Raw genomic sequence first — 19,109 nt, 5'->3', positions numbered from 1 at the left:
GGGTCCCAGAGCCAGGCCTTCACCAACACCCCTGGGCCCTGCCAGAGGACACAGAGGACACCTCGCCCCAGAGTCCACAACAGAACTCAGTTTATTCACAAACAGCCCCAGCTACAGCGATGGGGCCTCTTCCAGTCCTTGGCATGGAACAGCTGTCATCTAGTTTCCTAAGGTCACAGCTTTAGGCCTAGCTTGCACTGTAGGAATGGTGACCCCAGGGACCTGGGACTGCACCCAGGTCTTTCTCTCTCTGGACCTGGTGAAAGGTACCTGTTTGGCGCAAGTGTTAAGATTGCCGCCTCATCCCTGTACACTTTTGGTCTTACTGGAGGGGTCCAGTGGGTTGCCTTGCATGTGCCAGAGCCGATCTGGTTGTGTACAGCTGACATCTGCTTAGTGTCTTGGGAAAGTCCAGAGCTGGGGCAGAAGGTCCCCCTTCTGTGCCGGGAAGCAGGGTCTATATCCTCAGGTCATGACTGTTGGTTTGACTTCATCTTTTCTTCCCAGTCCTGCCTCAGGGCTCCACTGGCACCTGGGTGTCTGTGAGCTGATGGGGGAAGCTCTCTAAGCGTAGGGTGTTGTATCTGGGGGGCGGTGTCCCAGGCACCTGGGCCCCAGGGCCTGGAGGCATGTGCAGTGCAGAGGAGAAGGTGGGTAAATCATCGTCCACTTCCAGGGCCGGATTCTCGCAGCCCCGTGAGCTGGAGGGTGCCTCGGGGGTGGGGGCAGCCTGCCTCTGGGCCCACCACTCCTTGGCTTTCTGCCACTGGCGGCGTGTGATGATGGAGAGGGAGTCGATGAAGAAGACTTCAATGATCTCGATAACGCAAACCACAGAGCAGCTCATCCACAGGCCCAGCTGGCCACCGAAGTTGGACAGAAGCACCTCAATCTGCAAGGGAGGCCAAGGCACACTGTCAGGAGGGACCCCAGTTCCCAAGAGAGGCACCCACAAGGCCCTGACCCTCAACAGGCCTGAAGGAAGGAGTGTGAAAGATACTCCCTAACCTCTGACCCCCCCAACTCTGTCAATTTGCCTTGAGGCCTGGCTGGTCCTTGGCAGCCCTTCTTTTAGTACTTATTTATTTATTTTCATTTTATTTGAAAATCAGAGGGATAGAGAGAGAAAGAGAGATGTCATCCACTGGTTCACTCCTCCAAAATGTCTGCACAGCTGGTGCTGGGCCAGGGTGAAGCCAGGAGCCTGGAACTCAATCTGAGCCTTCCAGGTGGGTAGCAGGGACACAAGCACTCGAGCCATTGCTTGCTGCCATCCAAGCATCAGCAGGATACTCAACTGGAGGCAGCAGGCACTCCCACATGGGATATGGGTATCTCACATGGCACCTTAGTGCTGGGCCAGATGCCTGCCCCCTTTGGCAGCCTGAGCCTGACTCTGCTCCCTAAACCCAGCCAGAGGGACACAGGTATAGACCACAGACAGACTCTGGGAAGGCTGCCACTCACACTGTTGGCTGGACTCTCCATGATGGATCTCTGGTTCAGGTCTTTGTAGAATATGAGGAGTTTGGCCAAGTCTGTCCTGCAGAAATTTCAAATGGCAAGCCCAGATAAGTCAAGAGCCTGGATTATTATGCTCTAGCCTGTGCCCTCCACACAGCCCAAGCTCTGAATTTCCTAAGGACATTAGAACCTGAACCATGGGCCTCCTTCTATATCCCAGAGCACCTCTCTCCATCTTGGATCTAGTTCTCTCATCATCCATTCATTCATCAAAAACTTTTCCCCAACCTCTAGACTAAGTCTTGGTTCTCAGTCATACTTACAGAGCATTTGACATTGGTAATTGTTTGATTGCAATCTCAAACATATACAGGAGGCAGGAAGGTAATGTAAATGAAGGAGGTAGGCTAAGAATCAGGTCATAGTGATAATAAGCATAATAGCAGCTTGCATTTATTAGGCACTTCCTGTGCTGTCAAGAACTATTGTTAAGAACTTCATGTGAATTAATCCACCAAGTTCTCACAATGACTCTTTGGTTGTAAAGGAATATTTTAATCATCCCTCCATCATGCAGATATAAAAACTGAGACAAAGATGGGTTAAATAATTTTCCCAGTGCCTCGTTTGGGCTAAGTCAGTTTTCAAACCTGGAGAGATCTGGCTTCCAAGTTCATGGTCCTCCTAAGATGCACTAAACTGCCATGAACTAGAAAGTTCATGATGATTCCCAAGAGGCAACCATTACTCAGCTGCTGGGAGTTACACAAGAGTGAAGCATCTCTGTAGGTAGAGCTTTAGCTCTGTCAGAAAATACTTTGGGAAGTTAAATTCGACCTAGGGAGTGAAAGTGGGTTAAATAGTTTGCAAATGCTTGGTCCAAGCCTGTGTCTGTAGGGGGCAGCATCCACTCCAGCATCCCCCACAGCATTTACTGGATGCATAGTAACTGTTGGAGGATAGATTGGTTCCCTCCCCAACACCTCAGGGCAGGTGCAGTATAGGGCACCATGGAGATGCTAATGGACAGTGAATAGTGCTTTTATAGGGTAAGAGTTTCAGGTGCGAGTTCACTCTCTCCTGCTTTCCTCTCCACCTATGGAGGTTCCTAAACTGAGGCCTGGGTGAGGTTTGCTAAAGATCCCTTGGAAATGAACATTTACATGGAGAATTCAGGAGGGAGTAGAAGCTGCAAGGCTCAAGGGAGCCCTTTTTTGTTTGTTTGTTTGTTTGTTTTAATCAAGTGGGACAAGACCCATCAATAAACCATGAAATCAGTGTGCTGGGCCATGACCAGTATCTTTTACAAACTTGAACAGAAAACATAAGCTTTCTTTCAAAGAGATATTCCAAAGGCTTACCAGTTGACTGGTTGGCATGGGTGCTAGTGAGTCAGACAAGTGTGCTGAGAACAGCCAGAATGGATATACAAGGGGATTTTGTACAGTTTATGGAAAAAATGAAATGAACAGGTCAATGTATTCAAACAGAAACATTTTTGAAATCTGTGCATCCAGGAGGTATTTAAAAAATTCAAGGTGAATGAATGTTACGGAAAAAACTATGCATAGATTTCAAAATATTTTGCACCAAAACAGACTTAGTTTTTAATTCCATTTCCCATGGGTTTGTTGCTATACCCTTGTTCTTATAGCCAGCCCTTTTGACCTGTGGATTCCACATCCTCCAACTCAACTAACCACAGAAAAAAATTTTTTAAGAAAAAAGAAGTATCTGAACATCTATGAACCTTTCTCTGGTCATCATTCCCTGAACAAGACATTGTAGCATGACTTACCTTGCTAACAATGACTTAAAATAATACACTGACATTGTATTATTATAAATAACAGAGAAAATGTAAGCTATGCAGGAAGGTGTGTGTGGTATATATGCAAGCATTATGCTATTTTGTATAAAATTTGAGATATCTAGATTGTTTTTCAATCTGAGGAGAGTCTCCCATGGCTATGGAGAGATGACTGTGAATAACTGGCATGGCCATGCTGGCATGTACCATCTGAAGGTGCTCTGTGTATAAGCAAATGCTGTCTCCTGCTTTCTTCCAGTTGTATATCCACTGGACCACAGTGTAAAACAAACACAATGCTGTGGGTCATGGGCCAAGAAAAGTTAGAGCAGGACCTGGTTTGTGACACAAGTTCAATCAATATTTGTTGACTCCATGACTAAGTGAAAGCAAAGGAGAGGGTTTGGCTGTGAGGATTTTATCAGGGCCCCTGGTGGGCAGAGATGCAGAACTTACTTGTTGAGCTTTTTATTTATTTGCTGGCCTTGGTCCCACGTGAGAATAGGGAGCAGCCATTTCTGCAGTGGAAAAAAGAGAGAGTGGATCTGGGGGTTCCCAGTATGGCCTGAGCCCGACCAACCCCCTCTCATAGCAAGTCGGTTCCCTCCTGGACCACCCTCCCTCCTCCCCGGGCCAGAGGACACAGAGCTGATGGCAGGTGGAGTGGGAAGAAGAGACAAAAGATCTTACCTCCGAAACCGTAGATGGCCACTGTGCCAGGCTGGAGGTCAGTGTCCACTCCTTAAAGCTAAGGGTGGATAGAGAGCCGTGAGTAGGGGCAGCCTGGCCCAGGCCCATCCCACCTGTGTCTTCCCTCCACGCCCACTCACCTGCAGGATTCCTTGCACACTGACTGGCAGCCCAGCTCTTCCCGGACAAAGGCCTGGTAGAGTTGATAGTAACAATACACTAAAGAGAAAAGGGGCTGGAGTGAGCTGTAGGGATTCTGATTTTTGCCTGGAAGGGACTCTGGGTTTCCCACATCCACTAATCTCATTATTAAGCATTACCCTTCCTACTTTCTAAGGATGTATGTCATCTGGATACAGATGCTACTTTCTGTTGTTGGGAAGCATTGGAGTTACGGTTAGGGATATGAGTGGGAGTTAGCATTCAGCTCTGTTGCTTCCTGGATGCATGAAACTGGGCAGGTGGCTGAACCACTCTGAACCGTGACTACCTATTCTATGAAAAGGTACCATCAGTAGTTCCTGCTGTCCAGAGTTGGCTTGAAGTGCTCACACAGGCTGGGGTGTACCAATCGGTGTGTACATGGGAAGTACTCATTCCAGGCATGCTCAGTAATGAAAGTGTAGCTCTAGGTAACATCTGCCCTGCTGGGTTTCAGGGCAACAAGGACAGGACCCTCTCTCCCTGCCCCTCCCCAAGGCTCGCCTTGCCCAGGCTAAGCCTAGTCTGCTCTTGGAGCATGGCAGGCCGGGAAGGGGTGACACTCACTCCAGTTGGGGTGCTGCTGGTAGTTGCAGTAGTTGGCCGCTGGTGGCAGAGGCTGGCTGTACTGGGCACACCCACACTTCTCCACCATCTTCAGCTGGAAGCATGAGTAGAGGCAGATCTGAAAGAGGAAACCCCAGGGTTTCTTTAACTCCTTGCACACAGGTGCTATGAGCTCCCTCGCCCTCACCACCCACCCCCACCCCTAGCCTTGGCCTATTGCAGGGACATGACTGACCCTTCTGCCAACCAGGCTGGGGAGGTTCCCTCCTTCCAAAGGGAGCAAGCAAGAATACTTGCAGAGAATTAGACCACTGAGACTCAGGAGTTCAGGCCAAGCTGGGGCTAGGGTGGTCACTTTCCATCACAGAGCTAAGCCAAGGAGTTACCATGAAACAGAAGAAAACAAACACAGACTCCACATTCCAGGCCTTGGGCCCAAGCCCTCCACGTTGGACCTTTGGGAGAGCATGAGCTAGCATAGCATGCATGAAGCTTATAGTATACAGGCTAATTGCTGGAGATCTGAAGGTGAGTGGTTAGGGTTCAGATCCCAGCTTGGCTACCTGCTTCCTTGTGAGGCCTCAGGCAAGTCACTTAACCTTTCTGAAGCTTTGTTTCCTCTTTGAAATGAGTGTCCTAACGCCTGCTCTGTGAGATTGCTGTGAGCATGAACTTCAGTACTGATTTGAGATGTGAGCACTTAACACTACATATTAACCAAGAGTATCTTCCCGATAGGTTCCTTGTTTATTGCTGCTGGTCTTAAGCTCCATTTGAAGGGGTAGGTATTAGGGTACCAACATCCCATAGCACTGTGAGGGTTTGAGTCTTAGCTACTTTACTTTGAACCCAGCTCCTGCTAATTGCACCTAGGAAAACAATGGGTGATGGCCCAAGCACTTAGGCCCCTGATAGTCACACAGGAGACCTAGATGGAGTTCCTGGTTTCTGGCTTCAACCTGGCCCAGACCTGGCTATGTAGCCATCTGGGGAGTGAACCAACAGGTGGAAAGATTCTGTCGGTCTCTTGGTCATCCTTCCTCCATCTTGGTCACTCTGACTTTCAAAGAAATAAATCTTGGAAAAATAATAATAAACTTCTCCATTTGATTACATTTCTAATCTCTATAAGCAGACTCTCCTTGGCTGAGTCTGTTTTCACCCCAATGCCTCTTCCTACCCAGTTCTGAGGATCCCCTTCCTTTTATTCTGCTGGGAAATTTTTGTCCTCAATTCCGGGGCTGTTCTGGTAGGAGGCGAACTGCAGACTCCTGGAATGTGATATATGGCAAAATAGCTAATGGATCCTAAAGGTTTGGAAACTCAGATGCCTGCTGGGCCCTGTGCAGTCGATAACACTGAGGATGGAGGTTGGATAGAACAGTGGGGACCAGTGCATTCATGCCCAGTTTCAAGGGGGCGCTGCTTAACCTGCAGAGATGTAGGCTCAATCATGCCAGCTCATCTGGTTTTAAACAGAAGTGGGAAATCTGGACTTTTCTTGTTAATTGGCCTGACTTTCAAATACCAGCCATCCAGCCTAGAGACATGGGGAGTGCCACCTGCAAGGAGCTTACAGCTGCCAATCTACAACCTCCATTCCCATCCAACCTCCCCCTCCTTGCTGTGGCTTTTAAACAGATACAACCTGCCCAAGGTCACCAGCAAGTGAGGGGCCCTCGAGGCGTGGGCTTGGATGCCAAGCTCCTGACCTCTGAGCCAATGTCTCTCCCAGGCTGCCTGGCTCCTCTCCCTCCTTTGCCAAGGCCCATTTAGGAATCAGCCAGGTCTCAGCTGTACATTATGTTCCCCGCAGGCTTCAGTGAATCAACTGGGCTCTGGTTACAGATGGACTGAAAAGGACTGGAACCAGCCGGCATCATTTACTTTTGAGGTCTTTGGATGAACCCCAAGGATTCTTACTGGACTTCCTGGTCCTAGTCACACCCCAGCCTACATGTGAACCATGTCTTCTGGGCTCAGGCCACGACCTGGGGCTGGGCACACTCCTGCCGACTCGTACCTGGAGGGAGTAGGTCGCGTTGTAAATGTTCTGAACGGGCACATCACTGCCGTCCTCTGTGCACTGGCTGTAGGGTTCACTCAGCTTGAAGGACTCGGTCTGCAACGACAGCAGCACACGCCAGTCAGCCATGCTCTACCCCGGGATCCAGAAGGGAGGGCTGGAACTGAAGCGACTGTTCACTCACTACATGCTTCTAGAGTTTACAGTTTAGTTGAGCAGACAGATGGGCCACAAACTAATAATTTTGGAGAGGGATGCCTGAGAGCATGTGTGATTAGGGAAGGTGTCTCTTAGCAGGGGACCTTTACCATGCGGCCGGCTCAACACAGAATGGTAGGAAGTGGACCAGAATTGGAGGCAGAGGAGGAAGCAGAGGACACAGCCAAGGTTTGTGGCAGAAGGTGCCTGGGTGGCTAGAATACAGCCAAAGGGAGAAGTCGCTGGAGATAAAATAAGAGGGTGAACAGGGGGTTGAATCGAGCCCTCCTGAGAGATCTGGCTTAGGTTTTCTCTGGGAAAGCCATGACACGTCCAGCAGAACAGGGGAATGAGGGACCAGGAAAATGAGCTAGGACTGTGAGATGCTCGGGGTTCCTGTCCCCAGGAAGGGCCATGTCCTTGCCCTCTGACTCCAGACCTTGACTCGGAAAATGCTGACTTTCTTAGAAAGGGTGGAGGAGGCTGGGACTGCTGTGATGTGGTGTAAACAGGCAGGAAGCCAGCTAGGTCTGCAGAGCCGGCAGTCGCAGCCCCACCCAATGCGACCCTCCAGCCTCTTCCTTGTCAATCACTAGGCTCCCTTTTGCGGGGTGCATCCGCTTCATCTGCAAGCTAGGAGGAAGATGCTCTAGAAGGACGGGTCTCAAACTCCACGTGGAACTTGTGAGGTGCCAGGCCATTCGCAGCTGACTTCACACCTGCAGATGGTCCTGAGATGGGAAAGGAGACCAATACCTGAGAGTGGGGATGTGTGTCTCTTCTGCCCCCAGACCATGGCTGGGGACACTACCTGGTGTGCTCTCTGTCTCCCTTCCCACACCCTCTTCTTTCGGGCCAGCCTCTTGGCTCTCTGCCCACTCATGATGAGTGTTTCTCTGTGTGTGGGGCAACCCATGCTTGCATGTGTGTGTATGTGTGTGCATTTTCTCGTGTTTTGGTTTTCATTTATTTCATATATGTCAACACTTACAATTCTTGTCTTTGTGCCTGAAAAGAGCCTGGAGGAAAAAAAAAAATAATACTCCCACAAATTCTGATCATCAGAGCAGATTAAAAACATCACTCCTTTAACATTGAAAGCCCTCATTCAATGATGTTGAATTGCAGCACCCCGAGTTTGGCTTTAATGTATAACATCCCACTGCAAACAGACACTCCAGGCAAGCCAAACAGGCAACAAAGAAAAAGTAGAGAGGAAGAAGGAAATGATGGTCCCAAAGGGGAAACCATGCTTGAACAGAAATTGTGACCAGGTTACAGAGAGGGTCTATGTGGGAGCATGCATGGGACTCGGGGAGGGACACACACAAGCATTTGGTGGAGAGGAAGCAGGGGTAAAGGAAAAATAGAGCAAATTCCTCGGGTAGTAGTGGGGGTGGGGGAGGGAGAAATCTCTTTTCCCTTTGTAGAAAAGGTGCAGACCCAAAGGAATGACTACATTTGAGACAGGTGGACACTGTAGCCATCTCAAGTGGCTGCAATCTTCCTCTGTTTATAATGTAATCCATCTGTTGACCTGCTGGTCTCCCTCAATTGACTTTAAGGACATCAAGGGCGCTCATTTCAAGCTGTTAAAGTGACAGAACCAAAGCAAGCAAGACATTGCCATCTGACCCCTTGTCTTTCCCAGAGTGCCCACATTCACAACTGGATTCTCAGCCCTTCTGGAATGTTCCAAGTCTGGGCTAGGAGCAGGAGTGCTGAGATGTCAAACTAGTCCCCCGAGCTGCACGTCCTCTAAACTGTTGTAAGGATCCCTGGGCAGATGTGCCTTTGGGCCTCCAAGAGGACAGCTAGTCTCCCATGCTCAACCTGAGCTGGTCTGTATTTCCCTGTTTCCAATGTGTACATGATGGTCTGGGTAACACTTCCTTTATGTGGCAAACTCCCCATGGCTCTAAGGATCTTCGTTGCTCCCATTCGTACCCCAGCTACCAAAGGCATCATCAAGATGTCTACTAGTAGCAATCAACAGGCCAAAATCACATCCTAGGCCACTGAAAGCAGCAGAGGCAGAGGCGCCTCTTGATTGATTGGAGGATAGGGAGGCAGTTGGGAGTCCGTTTTTTCCTTTGGTGGCCACATTTTTTCCTTGCTGTTGTTTTCAGGGCAGAGGGGGGCGGGGGAGGCGGGGAGGAGGAAGTCGGAGAAGAATAGGCAGTGACAACTGGGCTGGGCATGGAGCAAGTGGGCAAGTGCCTCCAGGAGCCCGTGATCAGCCTTGGTTGCTCTAGGTCTCTAGGGGACTTCCCGGGGAGCCCTGCCATGGTCTCATCTTGACCTTCTCTAACCATCCTGAGCGCTCCTAGAGGGCTGCTCCTGGTGGAACCATATGATGACCAAGGGCCAATCCCAGGCAGACAAGCAGTGACACCAGGCAGGCTCTCCAAAAGCCTCAAAAATAAACTGAAGCCGTGGAAACCAAGTCAGTTCGCATCCCATTGGGCCATCTGGTGCTGGTGACTCTTTAACTTGAATCAAAGTAGTTGATCTACCTTTTTCAGTTTTTCAGGAACAACAACGATTTATCTTGATGGAGCACTGAAAATGTGCTTGGCAGGGTGATAAGCATCTCAGCGTATCGCCTCATTTACCCTTGACAACAGGCTTACCTTACAGAAGAGGAAAATGAGACACAAAGAGACAGCGATAAGATGACCTGCCCGAGGTGAAGCAGCCAGTAAGAGCCGGAGCTGGGGTGCAAACCCAGAGTTCACCCTCTTATCTGCACATCTCTAAGACCTCTTGTGAGCATTTAATAGAGGCTGAAGTCTGTGACGGGCTCAGTGTGCTATCAAACACAAAGCGAGTCTTCCGTAAAGGCTCTTCTGACATACTAAAGTATATGTCCAGGCTGTTAACCTCATGTATTTCCCATAAAGCACCAAGAATTGACTAATGCTCTGCCTCCCCCCAGTTAACCTCCAGCCAAAATCTTGACCTGAGATCCACCTGTTAATGTTTACTGAGGTGGCCTCTGCATGCTTTAACTCAATACACTGTGTCAGTGGAAGATTCAAAAGTGACCAAACCCTACTATTCGATCAAGTAAGAGCATGGGGTGTTAGCAAAGAGGACACAAGAGAGGTTTGAAAAGTGTTTGCACATTAGAGCTCATCCTTCTCTTGCTGAACTACGCACCCCGCTACTGCCGTGTGTGAACCCCTGTGGTGCAGGACACCCCAGATCCCCAGCAGATCTGGCTGTTGATATCAGGCACCCTGAGCAAGCACTGGCTGTCGGCAGCCAAGCTTGGCCTTCATCAGAAGGACTTCTCCAAGGCAGCCAGACCACACAGCTAACCCAGGGATTCTGAGCTAATAACATCGTGGTTGTATGAAGCCACTTGGTTCGGGATAGTGTGTGTACACCCAAAATAGAAATCAGCCTCTCAACGAATAGAAGATCTTCCTCTCTGTCCCTCCTCCTCTCTGTACATCTGACTTTGCTTTTTTTTTTTCTAAGATTTATTTATTTTACTGGAAAGGCAGATGTACAGAGAGGAGGACAGACAAAGAGGAAGGTCTTCCCACTCGGGTGCAGGGTCCCAAGGTTTTGGGCCATCCTCAACTGCTTTCCCAGGCCACAAGCAGGGAGCTGGATGGGAAGTGGAGCTGCGGGAATTAGAACCAGCACCCATATAGGATCCCGGCGCATTCAAAGCAAGGACCTTAACCATTATGCTATTGCACCAGGCTCTGTATATCTGACTTTCCAACAAAAATAAATAAATCTTAATAAAAAGATAACTGAAAGAAGCTTCATATTTGATCTCAAAGGAGAAAAACACTCAAAAAGCATCATGAGCAAAGAAGACAGACCTTTGGGCCAGTAGTGCTGGCCAGTAGTGCAGTGGGCAGTTGCTGCCTACGACACCACACACCCTGTGTGGATGTTGGGTGAAATCCTGGCTGTTCTACTTCCAATCCAGCTCCCTACTAAAGTTCTGAGAAAAGGACAAGAAGATGCCTCAAGTGAGTGTTCTCATTCCTTCCCTATGGAAGACCTAGAAGAAGCTCCTGGCCTGGTTTAAGCCTGGTCCAGCCCTGGCCATATGGCTCTCTGGGGAGTGAACCAGTGATAAAAGATGTCTCTTTCTGGAGGTCTTTAAGATAAATAGATAAATCTTCAAAAATAAGTAAATGTAAAAAAAAAAACAAAGACTTTGAGTATGAAACACTCAATACTTAACATGTGAAAAGGAAACTAAAAGGAAACCACAGCTGGGGAAAGCCTTTGTAACAGATAAGGCAAACAATTAGCATCCTTGATACATAAAATATAATATGTTATTTAATAGTAATGTGCATATGTGTGTTGTTTAATGCATTATTTTGTAACAGAGAAGGATTTGAAAGACAAGAAAATATTTATTTTGGCTTTAAACTTATGTTCCTTCATGTCTCCTTAAAAAAAAAAGTGTAGTAAAAGCAAAACAAGCACCTCGTGCAGTAACAATTAGTATTTCTCAAGCACTTACTACTTGCCAATCACTTTTCTAAGCACTTCAGTGCATCAGCTCACTGAATTGTCACCAGCCATGAAGTTGCTATTATTCTCATCCCATTTTCCAGATGATGTAACAGAGGCACAGCGATTTCACAACCAAAGGACAAAGCTGGAGAGCTATGTGTGTTCTTGAAGAAGGTATACTAGGGTTGGAAATGAAACGAAACCTCCCCCTTCTCTGTGACCCATGACCTGGCCCCATACACCTTGGGTGAGTGGTTCACCTTGTCCATTTCCTCATCTCCCACCCTTCGCTCAACCATTGTACCTTGGTTTCTGTTCCACTCCTTCCACTGAAAACTGCTTTGGCAAACAGCCTGAATGACCTCTTGACTGCCAAACCCAGAGAACGCCTTCTGCCCTTTGCCTGGTGTGACCTCTCAACTGTCCTTGGCCCTCAAGACACATGTTGCTAGAAACTCCCTTCTTGGTCTATGCACCCTTTCCACCAACTGCTTTTACACTTCCACCTCTGTTTCTCCACTTTCTTTCCGCTCTGCTGTCTGATGTTGCATGTACAGGCTCTGTCTTGAGTTTTGGGTGCTAGGACTCATTTCTATGTCTGGTATTACCTCCCAGGTTGTTCTCTCCTGCCTCAGGGTCATAGAAATCAGCCACTGCATTTTTTTTCACCCTGGCTTTGCAAAGATACAACATACTGACTCTGGCCCAAACCAGTGTCCTCTCTCCTCAGTTCTTCTCTTCCTCTTGTATTCCCTGATTCTCAGTATCCCACCTGTTCACCCTCCTGCCTAACCCAGAACCTAAATGTCAGCTAACTTTCCCTGGCCCTCTTGCTAACATCACTTGTCAGGCCCTGCTGCTTTCACGCTGTCATTGTCTCTGAAATCTACTCCTCTCGCCTCATCCTCACAACCATCGCCTCACTGAAAGTTTTCAGAGTCTCCTTCTAGAATGTGTCACCTTCAGTGTACTGATAATACTTCATTCAAAGTGATTTTTTACAAAGTTTCTTTGCATGGCTTAGCAGCCTGTCTGTGCTCCTTGTCTAGATGAGGCCCACCTGTCATGTATCTGACACTTAAAGAATTTACCATGTATAAAACCTTCCCCAACAGCTTATGTCTGGGATTCCATTATCCATCCATCCACCAATCCATCTAATATTTATTGAGGCTCTACTGTGTTCTACAAACTGAGGTTCGAAACAAGACACATGAGGTCTTTATTTCCATGGAGACGGGAAGTGTGTTGTAAAGGTGTGTTTCCTTTTGTCCTTCCCTCTTAAAGGCAGGAGCTTTGTTGAATTCATCTTTCAAATACTCAGTGTTTTAGATACACAGTCCCTCAAAAAATAAAGGAAGGATTGTTAACCAACTGTCTAACCAGTTGACTGAGTCTTGCCATGCCTATCAAAGATAATCACAAAATCACATTTAAAGAAAGAAGTCTAATTTGTTTGGACTTATTCTTAGTGACCCCCCACTGACCTCTTCCCTAATCCCAGTGTTTTTTGGTTGTTGTTGTTGGTCTAAGAGCTCATTTATCAGACTTAGGTTGACCGACCCTGCCAAGGCTTTGATTTTCTATGTCACAAATTAGGTGCAGCAGAAAACTCACCCATTTCTTTGTTTATCCAGTTATGGTAAAGAGCATGTTTCCTTAATAAATGTGGCGGCTATTTCCAAACTTGACAGAAAAACCAAAGAGCATGCTTCCTTCACTCGTGCCCACTGGCAAAGCTCAGTAACTCTGGGTTTACAGACACTGCAAGAGGTGCAGGGCAGGGGGAAGGCAGAAGAGGAAGAGAAGGGTGTGCAGACAAGCCTGGGTCTTGCTGCAGGGAAATAAATGCTACAACGGAACTATCAGCCCACGAGGCTCACTCTCATCACCTGAGAGATTTGCCGTCTCCTCAGGAACAGAGGAATCAGGGGCCAAGACCTTAAATGATCTCCTCAAGTCTTGTCCAGCTACTTTTTGAACAGACTGGATGCTCGAAATTTCTTTCTTGTTTTGTGATCAAGCAGCATTCACACAGCCCCAGGAGCTATGCTTGACTTCTCTCCTGCCTGGAACAAAACCTCTTGATGCCGTGTCTCCTAAGGGCTTCTGGGTAGCCAGGCAGCCCACCATCCTGTACTGTCTTTCCTGTGCAGGGCTACTCCCTGGATGGACATCCCCCAAACACAAAGGTCCAGACTTCCTGGGGGATGCCGCCCTTCCAGTTTATCAGCTCTGTTGTTTTTGATGCTTCCTCAGAACGTATTTTGCGAGCTTCTCCTGCTCACACACACACACACTAAGAAAAAAAAATCTGGGTTAGGCCACACCTGCTCTAGGCTCACTGACTCTCCTAAAGTCCATACGGTGGGAACTTAATCCCCAAACCCACAAATTAATAGCATTTGGAGATGAGGCCCTTGGGAGGTGATTAGGATTAGAGGAGGCCTTGAGGGTGCGGCCCCAGCTGGTCTCAGTGGCTTGGCTTGGCAAGAAGAGGAAGAGAAACTTGAGCTGGCAGCCTGCACTGCCTCACCAGGAGACATCTGTGACATGGTCCCATGCAGCCTGGGTTCTTCCTTCATAGCTATGATAGAAACTAGAATTCACATTTGTGCAATTTCCTATTTGTAATCGTTTGGACTCTAGACTGCACGAGGACAGGGACAATGGCTTTCACACTGATGGATTCCCTGTGTCTGCCCACTGTTGGAGAAATAAACAAGAGTGGTTATGTCTACCCCAAATGCTCATTCTATTACTTCATAGCTTTAGTCAAGGCCATCTGTGGCCATGCTAGATTGAACCTTTGGATCATTCTAGCTCTTCTTTCACTTGAGAAGGCACAATTTACTTCTCAAGTTCTAGTTCACTTAAGTTTCTAATGTGCTACCTCTTGCAGTTAGCCATGAGTATGTGGTAAAAATAGGGATCTCCTGGAGAATCTGATTTTGTAGCGACGGATCTATTAATCAACCAGATTTGGAAGCCACTGTTCTGTAGGACAAGTTCGTGAGGGTTAAGAAGTTTCCCTTGGGGGGCTGGTGCCATGGCAAAGTAAGCTAATCTTCGGCCTGAAGTGCCAGCACCCATATGGATGCCAGTTCAAGTCACGGCTGCTCCACTTCCACTCTAGCTCCCTGATAATGGCTTGGGAAAACCACAGGAGATGACCTGCGTGCTTCAGCCCCTGCCACCCAGGTGGGAAGAGCAGGAAAAGGCTCCTGGCTCCTGGCTTTGGACTGACCCAGCTCTGAACATTGCAAGCCATTTGCAGATTAAAAAAAAAAAAACTCCTTTTCTCCCTCTATGCAAACTCTACCTTTTAAACAAATAAAATAAACTTTTTAAGAAACAGAACTTTCCTATGGGGTTATTATTTCCTATTAAATGAAGACTAAGAAGTTTTGCTGCAGACATTCATTATATTTGGAAATGATAAGCAGATTTCCAGATGGTAGTCCACAATACCGTCACTTGTTATTTCTTCGCCCCCCCGCCAAAAAAAAAAAAAAACAGGTGGGAAAATAATGCTACTAAGAAGGCATGTGAAACAGGTTATGATACTGAATGTGTTCTTTTTGTTTTTTTCTTGAGAGATTAGCCAAGATTAAAAGCTGAAGAGTACATCCTGTCAATGGATTCCACGGGTCAGAGGGGCTTCTGCTAGCACCAGTGAGGTCAGGGAAAGCCCAAGGCACGGAAAGTGAAGGGGTTTCTTGGTAAAAATGTGATGAAATTGATGAACATGTGATGAGCTCAAGAGATCTGTGACAGCCTGGTGATTTTCCACTCACCTTTAAATAGCAGTTCACTTGCTCTGTAGGCCTCTAGGTAGCCCCAAAGGAAAGATGCTAATCAGATTTGGTTATGTTTCTGCCAAATAGATAGCTAGCATCTGATGCTGTGCTTCCAACACTGGTTTCATAAATGCTGATGGAAAATGCTTTTAGTTTTAAGGACAGGGGAGGGTCCTTAAAGTCTTTCACCAGTGGCATCCTGTTCTTACTCACTACACACAAGATGTGGAGATCACCTTTCTTGGGACTACCAGAATGACCATCAGGTTAGCCATTGGAAAATATGGGGTAATCACGCTGTTGCATCAGTTGTACCTCACTGATTATCTTTGAAAAGAAAATCCAGCCTTCGCACCACGCCTATAGCCAACAGAATATTGTCTTACCAAATGCATTCCTATGGAGGTGGACATGGCGGTCTCAATCTCTGTCCCCACATCTTCAATGAAGGGGTATTCGTCCTGCTGATGGATTAGAAACTTCGCCCCAGTGGAGGACACCAGGAAGGGATTGTATTCTTCCTCATTTATGTACAAGATGACTTGCAGCCCTGAGAGATAAAGCAGTCTGCTGTGGTCAGTTGCTAGGAAAACACCCGCTGTGGGGCAGCCCCTTCTTGTTGATACTTTGGGAGGTTCAACCTTACGACCCAAGGAGTTGTGCTTGACTTGTTCAAGTCTTGACCTCCAGCATTTGGCCCAAAACAGGAGTGAAGTGTCACTGCTCAAAGTTCTTGCAAAGCATGAGAGAACTGCTACACTGTCTGAGACATGCACCTCCATATGGTTCTTTTTTGATGGGCTGTTCTGGCATCTAATGGGATGTTCAGTACCGTGGCTGCTTAAGCCTTTAGGACAAGCATGAAAGGGAAGAGGGGAAATGCCAGTGGTAGTTCTGATCACCTTAACTTCTTTCCCTGCTCCAGCTCCTGTTGCTTGAAGTCTACTTTGTATCCAGACACCAGAGGGGGCCTTGAGGATTGGAAATCCGATCCATTCACCCCTTTTAGTGGCATCTCATTAGTTATATGGGAATGCCTTGTGAAATTGATGAACATGTGACAGCCTGGTGATTTTCCTAACTTTGCTGACCAAGGCTGTGATGATGTGGCCTCATCTCCCTTTGCCTGCTCATCTCTTCCCATTCTCCTTTCCTTTAGTAAGCTCCAAGGACACTGGTCTTATTGCTAAGTATAGACTACACCAAGTTCTTTATCTCCTTGGGGGTCTTTGCACAGTGACAGAGCCTGGGATTCAAAGTGTGGACTCTGAACCATGACAGAGTCGTGCCTTTGCAAGTGGGAACACCCCCATATGTCAAATCATGCTCACTGTGCATAGGATCTTGCCAGAATCCCTTCTTTCCTGCCAAGGTCGGTATGGGAGAATAGCAGTAATGCATGATAATACTGGAAATTATCTTGGTATTACAGGAATTGGTAGGGGTAGCAGCAGTAAGGGTGGTCAAGCAGCAGCAGGGATGTTAGTGGAAATGACAGCCACAGAACAGCCACAGGCAGCATTTATGAAGTGATTAGTGTATGATATGTATTGAGTTGTGTGCCTCCCCCCGGCCCTGCTTCCTAATCTATAAATTGGATCCCTGACTTGAACATTATGGTACCAGTTTAAGCATTTCTAATCTCCCAAATAAAAAATCCAAAAATTTTTAAACACCAATATAATGTGACAGATGGAAAATTTCACACTTGACCTTATGGGATGAGTCGCCATCAAAATGAATGTGCAATGAAGACACTGTATAAGATTGTCTTCCAGCGGTGCGTATACAGTATGTGTAAAGCTTAAATGCATTCCTCATTTAGGCTTGGGTTCCATCTCCAGGACATTATGTGTATGTAAATATTGTCCCACCCCACACCCCACTCCTCAAACAAAAATGCTTCTAGTTCTAGGCAGAACAGGTCCTAGGCAGACCTAGGCACTTTGGGTAAGGGATGCTCAACCTGTGTTTGGAGATAGGGCCTTCATTAAGATTAAATGAGGTCATGGGGTGGGGTGCTCATCTGATAGGATCCTTATAAGAAGAGCAAGAGACACCATAGCATTCTTTGTGCACGTGCCATGGAAGAAGGGCCATGGGAGGACTCGGAGCAATCCAGGAAGAGAAACCCACATGAGAAACCTGATCTGCCAGCACCTTGGTCTTGCCCATGCCCGCCTCCTTGATTGTGAGCCACACATGTCTCTAGTTTAAGCCACTCAGCCTGTGGGATTTTGCTATGGTGACCAGCACATGCTAGCAGTGTGTCCCAGGCCTAATGCTAAGTGTGCGGCCTCATTAAGTCTTCTCAATCAGCTTGTACCAGAGCAATGATGATGCCTCTCTCTTGAAATGTAGTCACTTGCACAAGGTCATGCAGTGAGGGCAGAATCTGTCATCTTCACTATGATAAAGGTGTGTCTACCTCCTTCATCTCCTATTCAGCGCATTGGCCGTGAATACCATTTAGAAGCCACCTGCCAAACCATTACTCACCCTAGGTACAACCTAAGACAGAGAGATTCCGTAGCACAAAGAACCCCAGCAATATCCCCCAGGCCTCTCTCAAAAAATGAACAGGGAGCAGGCATCGTGGCACATGGGGTTAAGCCGCCACTTGTGATGCTGATCCCACAGTGGAGTGCAAGTCCCATATCTGCCTCTGATTCCAGCTTCCTGCTAACGCACACCTTGAGAAGCAGCCCGTGGTGGTGCAAGAGCTTGGGTCCCTGCCACTTGTGTGAGAGATTCAGAGTGTGTTCTGGGCTCCTGGCTTCAGCTTGACCAAGACCTGGCTGTTGTGTGCATTTAGAGAGTGAACCAGTGGATGAAAGATTCTCTTTTTAAAATAATTCAATAAAAAAGAAGGCAAGCCGTTGCTCCTACTGGAGGATCCAACGCATCCAACACAGGTGCTAAAAGGGAAAATGATGTCCTTGTGTCCCTGGCTCCAGGTCACACAGGGGAGCCCTGTATTTCTGGAAGATCTGAGTACCCTCTTATCTGCCACCACCATACTTGCTGCCAGAGAACCTTGGCTCCTCCCTGAAGGTTTCCTTACCATATTCACTGCCTCCCATGGAGGTGCTGAGGATGGTCTTGTTTGCTCCATTGTTAAATGTGTAGCAATTCCCATACATAGGATGGTGGAAAAGTGTGAAGTTCCTGTGGCATAGGAAAATGGGTTAGACAGAATCATGCTGAAAATTCTCCATGTATATCTTAGAATAAGTCTGGAAGAAAATTCTACAGGAGCCAACTCTGGGCCAATGTATGTTGGACATAGCTCATATTCCCCTGTCCTCTCTGATAACATGGCCAGCACACCCCTGGGGCAGGTTGGCATGCACTGACCCAAAAGAAAATTCTGTTTCTTCTTCTCCCTCTTTCTCCTCTCACCTCAAATCTGTCCTGACTCAGTGTTTCTAGTGTCTGCCCTCAGATTCCTCTGTTCTTGCACCCGTCAGCCCACACTTGGTATCTTCCCACTCAAGGTCCCAGTCCTATTGGAATAATCCCCAGAGAAGAAATCCTGCAATGGGTGCCCTTGAACCACATGTCATTTGTGATTTTAGAACTGAACTTCCAGGGAGATGTGATTGCCAATATTCAGTCTTCACATGCGTACTTCTGTAAGTCTACTCCCATGGAGCAAGGTAAGGAATGCTTGGTGTTTAAAGAGAATGAAGCAAGCTCTTCAGATAAGCAGGAACTCTTTAGAATATGCCATTCACCTGCACAGTCACCACCCAGGATCTGAGTGTTATCACAAAGTAGGAAAGGTTTGAAAGCTCACGTATCTGAACAGGATTCTTGCTTCCTCCTCCCTCCCCTCCCTTTCTTCTGCCATACCAGG

The 19,109-nt window shown here is 47.5% G+C and overlaps 1 protein-coding gene across 2 annotated transcripts in view; it reads right to left on the bottom strand.

Moving 5' to 3' along the window:
- Positions 1-370: 370 nt before the first annotated feature.
- SCNN1G (sodium channel epithelial 1 subunit gamma) overlaps positions 371-19,109 on the bottom strand; it is a 29,780-nt gene continuing 11,041 nt past the window's right edge. For both annotated transcript variants that reach the window (XM_058680794.1, XM_058680795.1), the window contains exons 5-13: positions 18,315-18,418; positions 15,637-15,800; positions 6,756-6,854; positions 4,733-4,850; positions 4,105-4,183; positions 3,965-4,022; positions 3,731-3,792; positions 1,468-1,543; positions 371-892 (exon numbers count right to left, since the gene is read on the bottom strand). In XM_058680794.1, the coding sequence (XP_058536777.1) occupies positions 515-892; positions 1,468-1,543; positions 3,731-3,792; positions 3,965-4,022; positions 4,105-4,183; positions 4,733-4,850; positions 6,756-6,854; positions 15,637-15,800; positions 18,315-18,418 (1,138 nt within the window). In that variant the 3' untranslated portion in view covers positions 371-514. The remainder of the gene's footprint in view (positions 893-1,467; positions 1,544-3,730; positions 3,793-3,964; positions 4,023-4,104; positions 4,184-4,732; positions 4,851-6,755; positions 6,855-15,636; positions 15,801-18,314; positions 18,419-19,109) is intronic.

This window comes from Ochotona princeps, chromosome 24 (assembly GCF_030435755.1).
Source record: "Ochotona princeps isolate mOchPri1 chromosome 24, mOchPri1.hap1, whole genome shotgun sequence".
Lineage (NCBI taxonomy): Eukaryota > Metazoa > Chordata > Mammalia > Lagomorpha > Ochotonidae > Ochotona > Ochotona princeps.
Note: the sequence above shows the minus strand (reverse complement) of the source record. Positions and strands in the feature narration are given on the sequence as shown.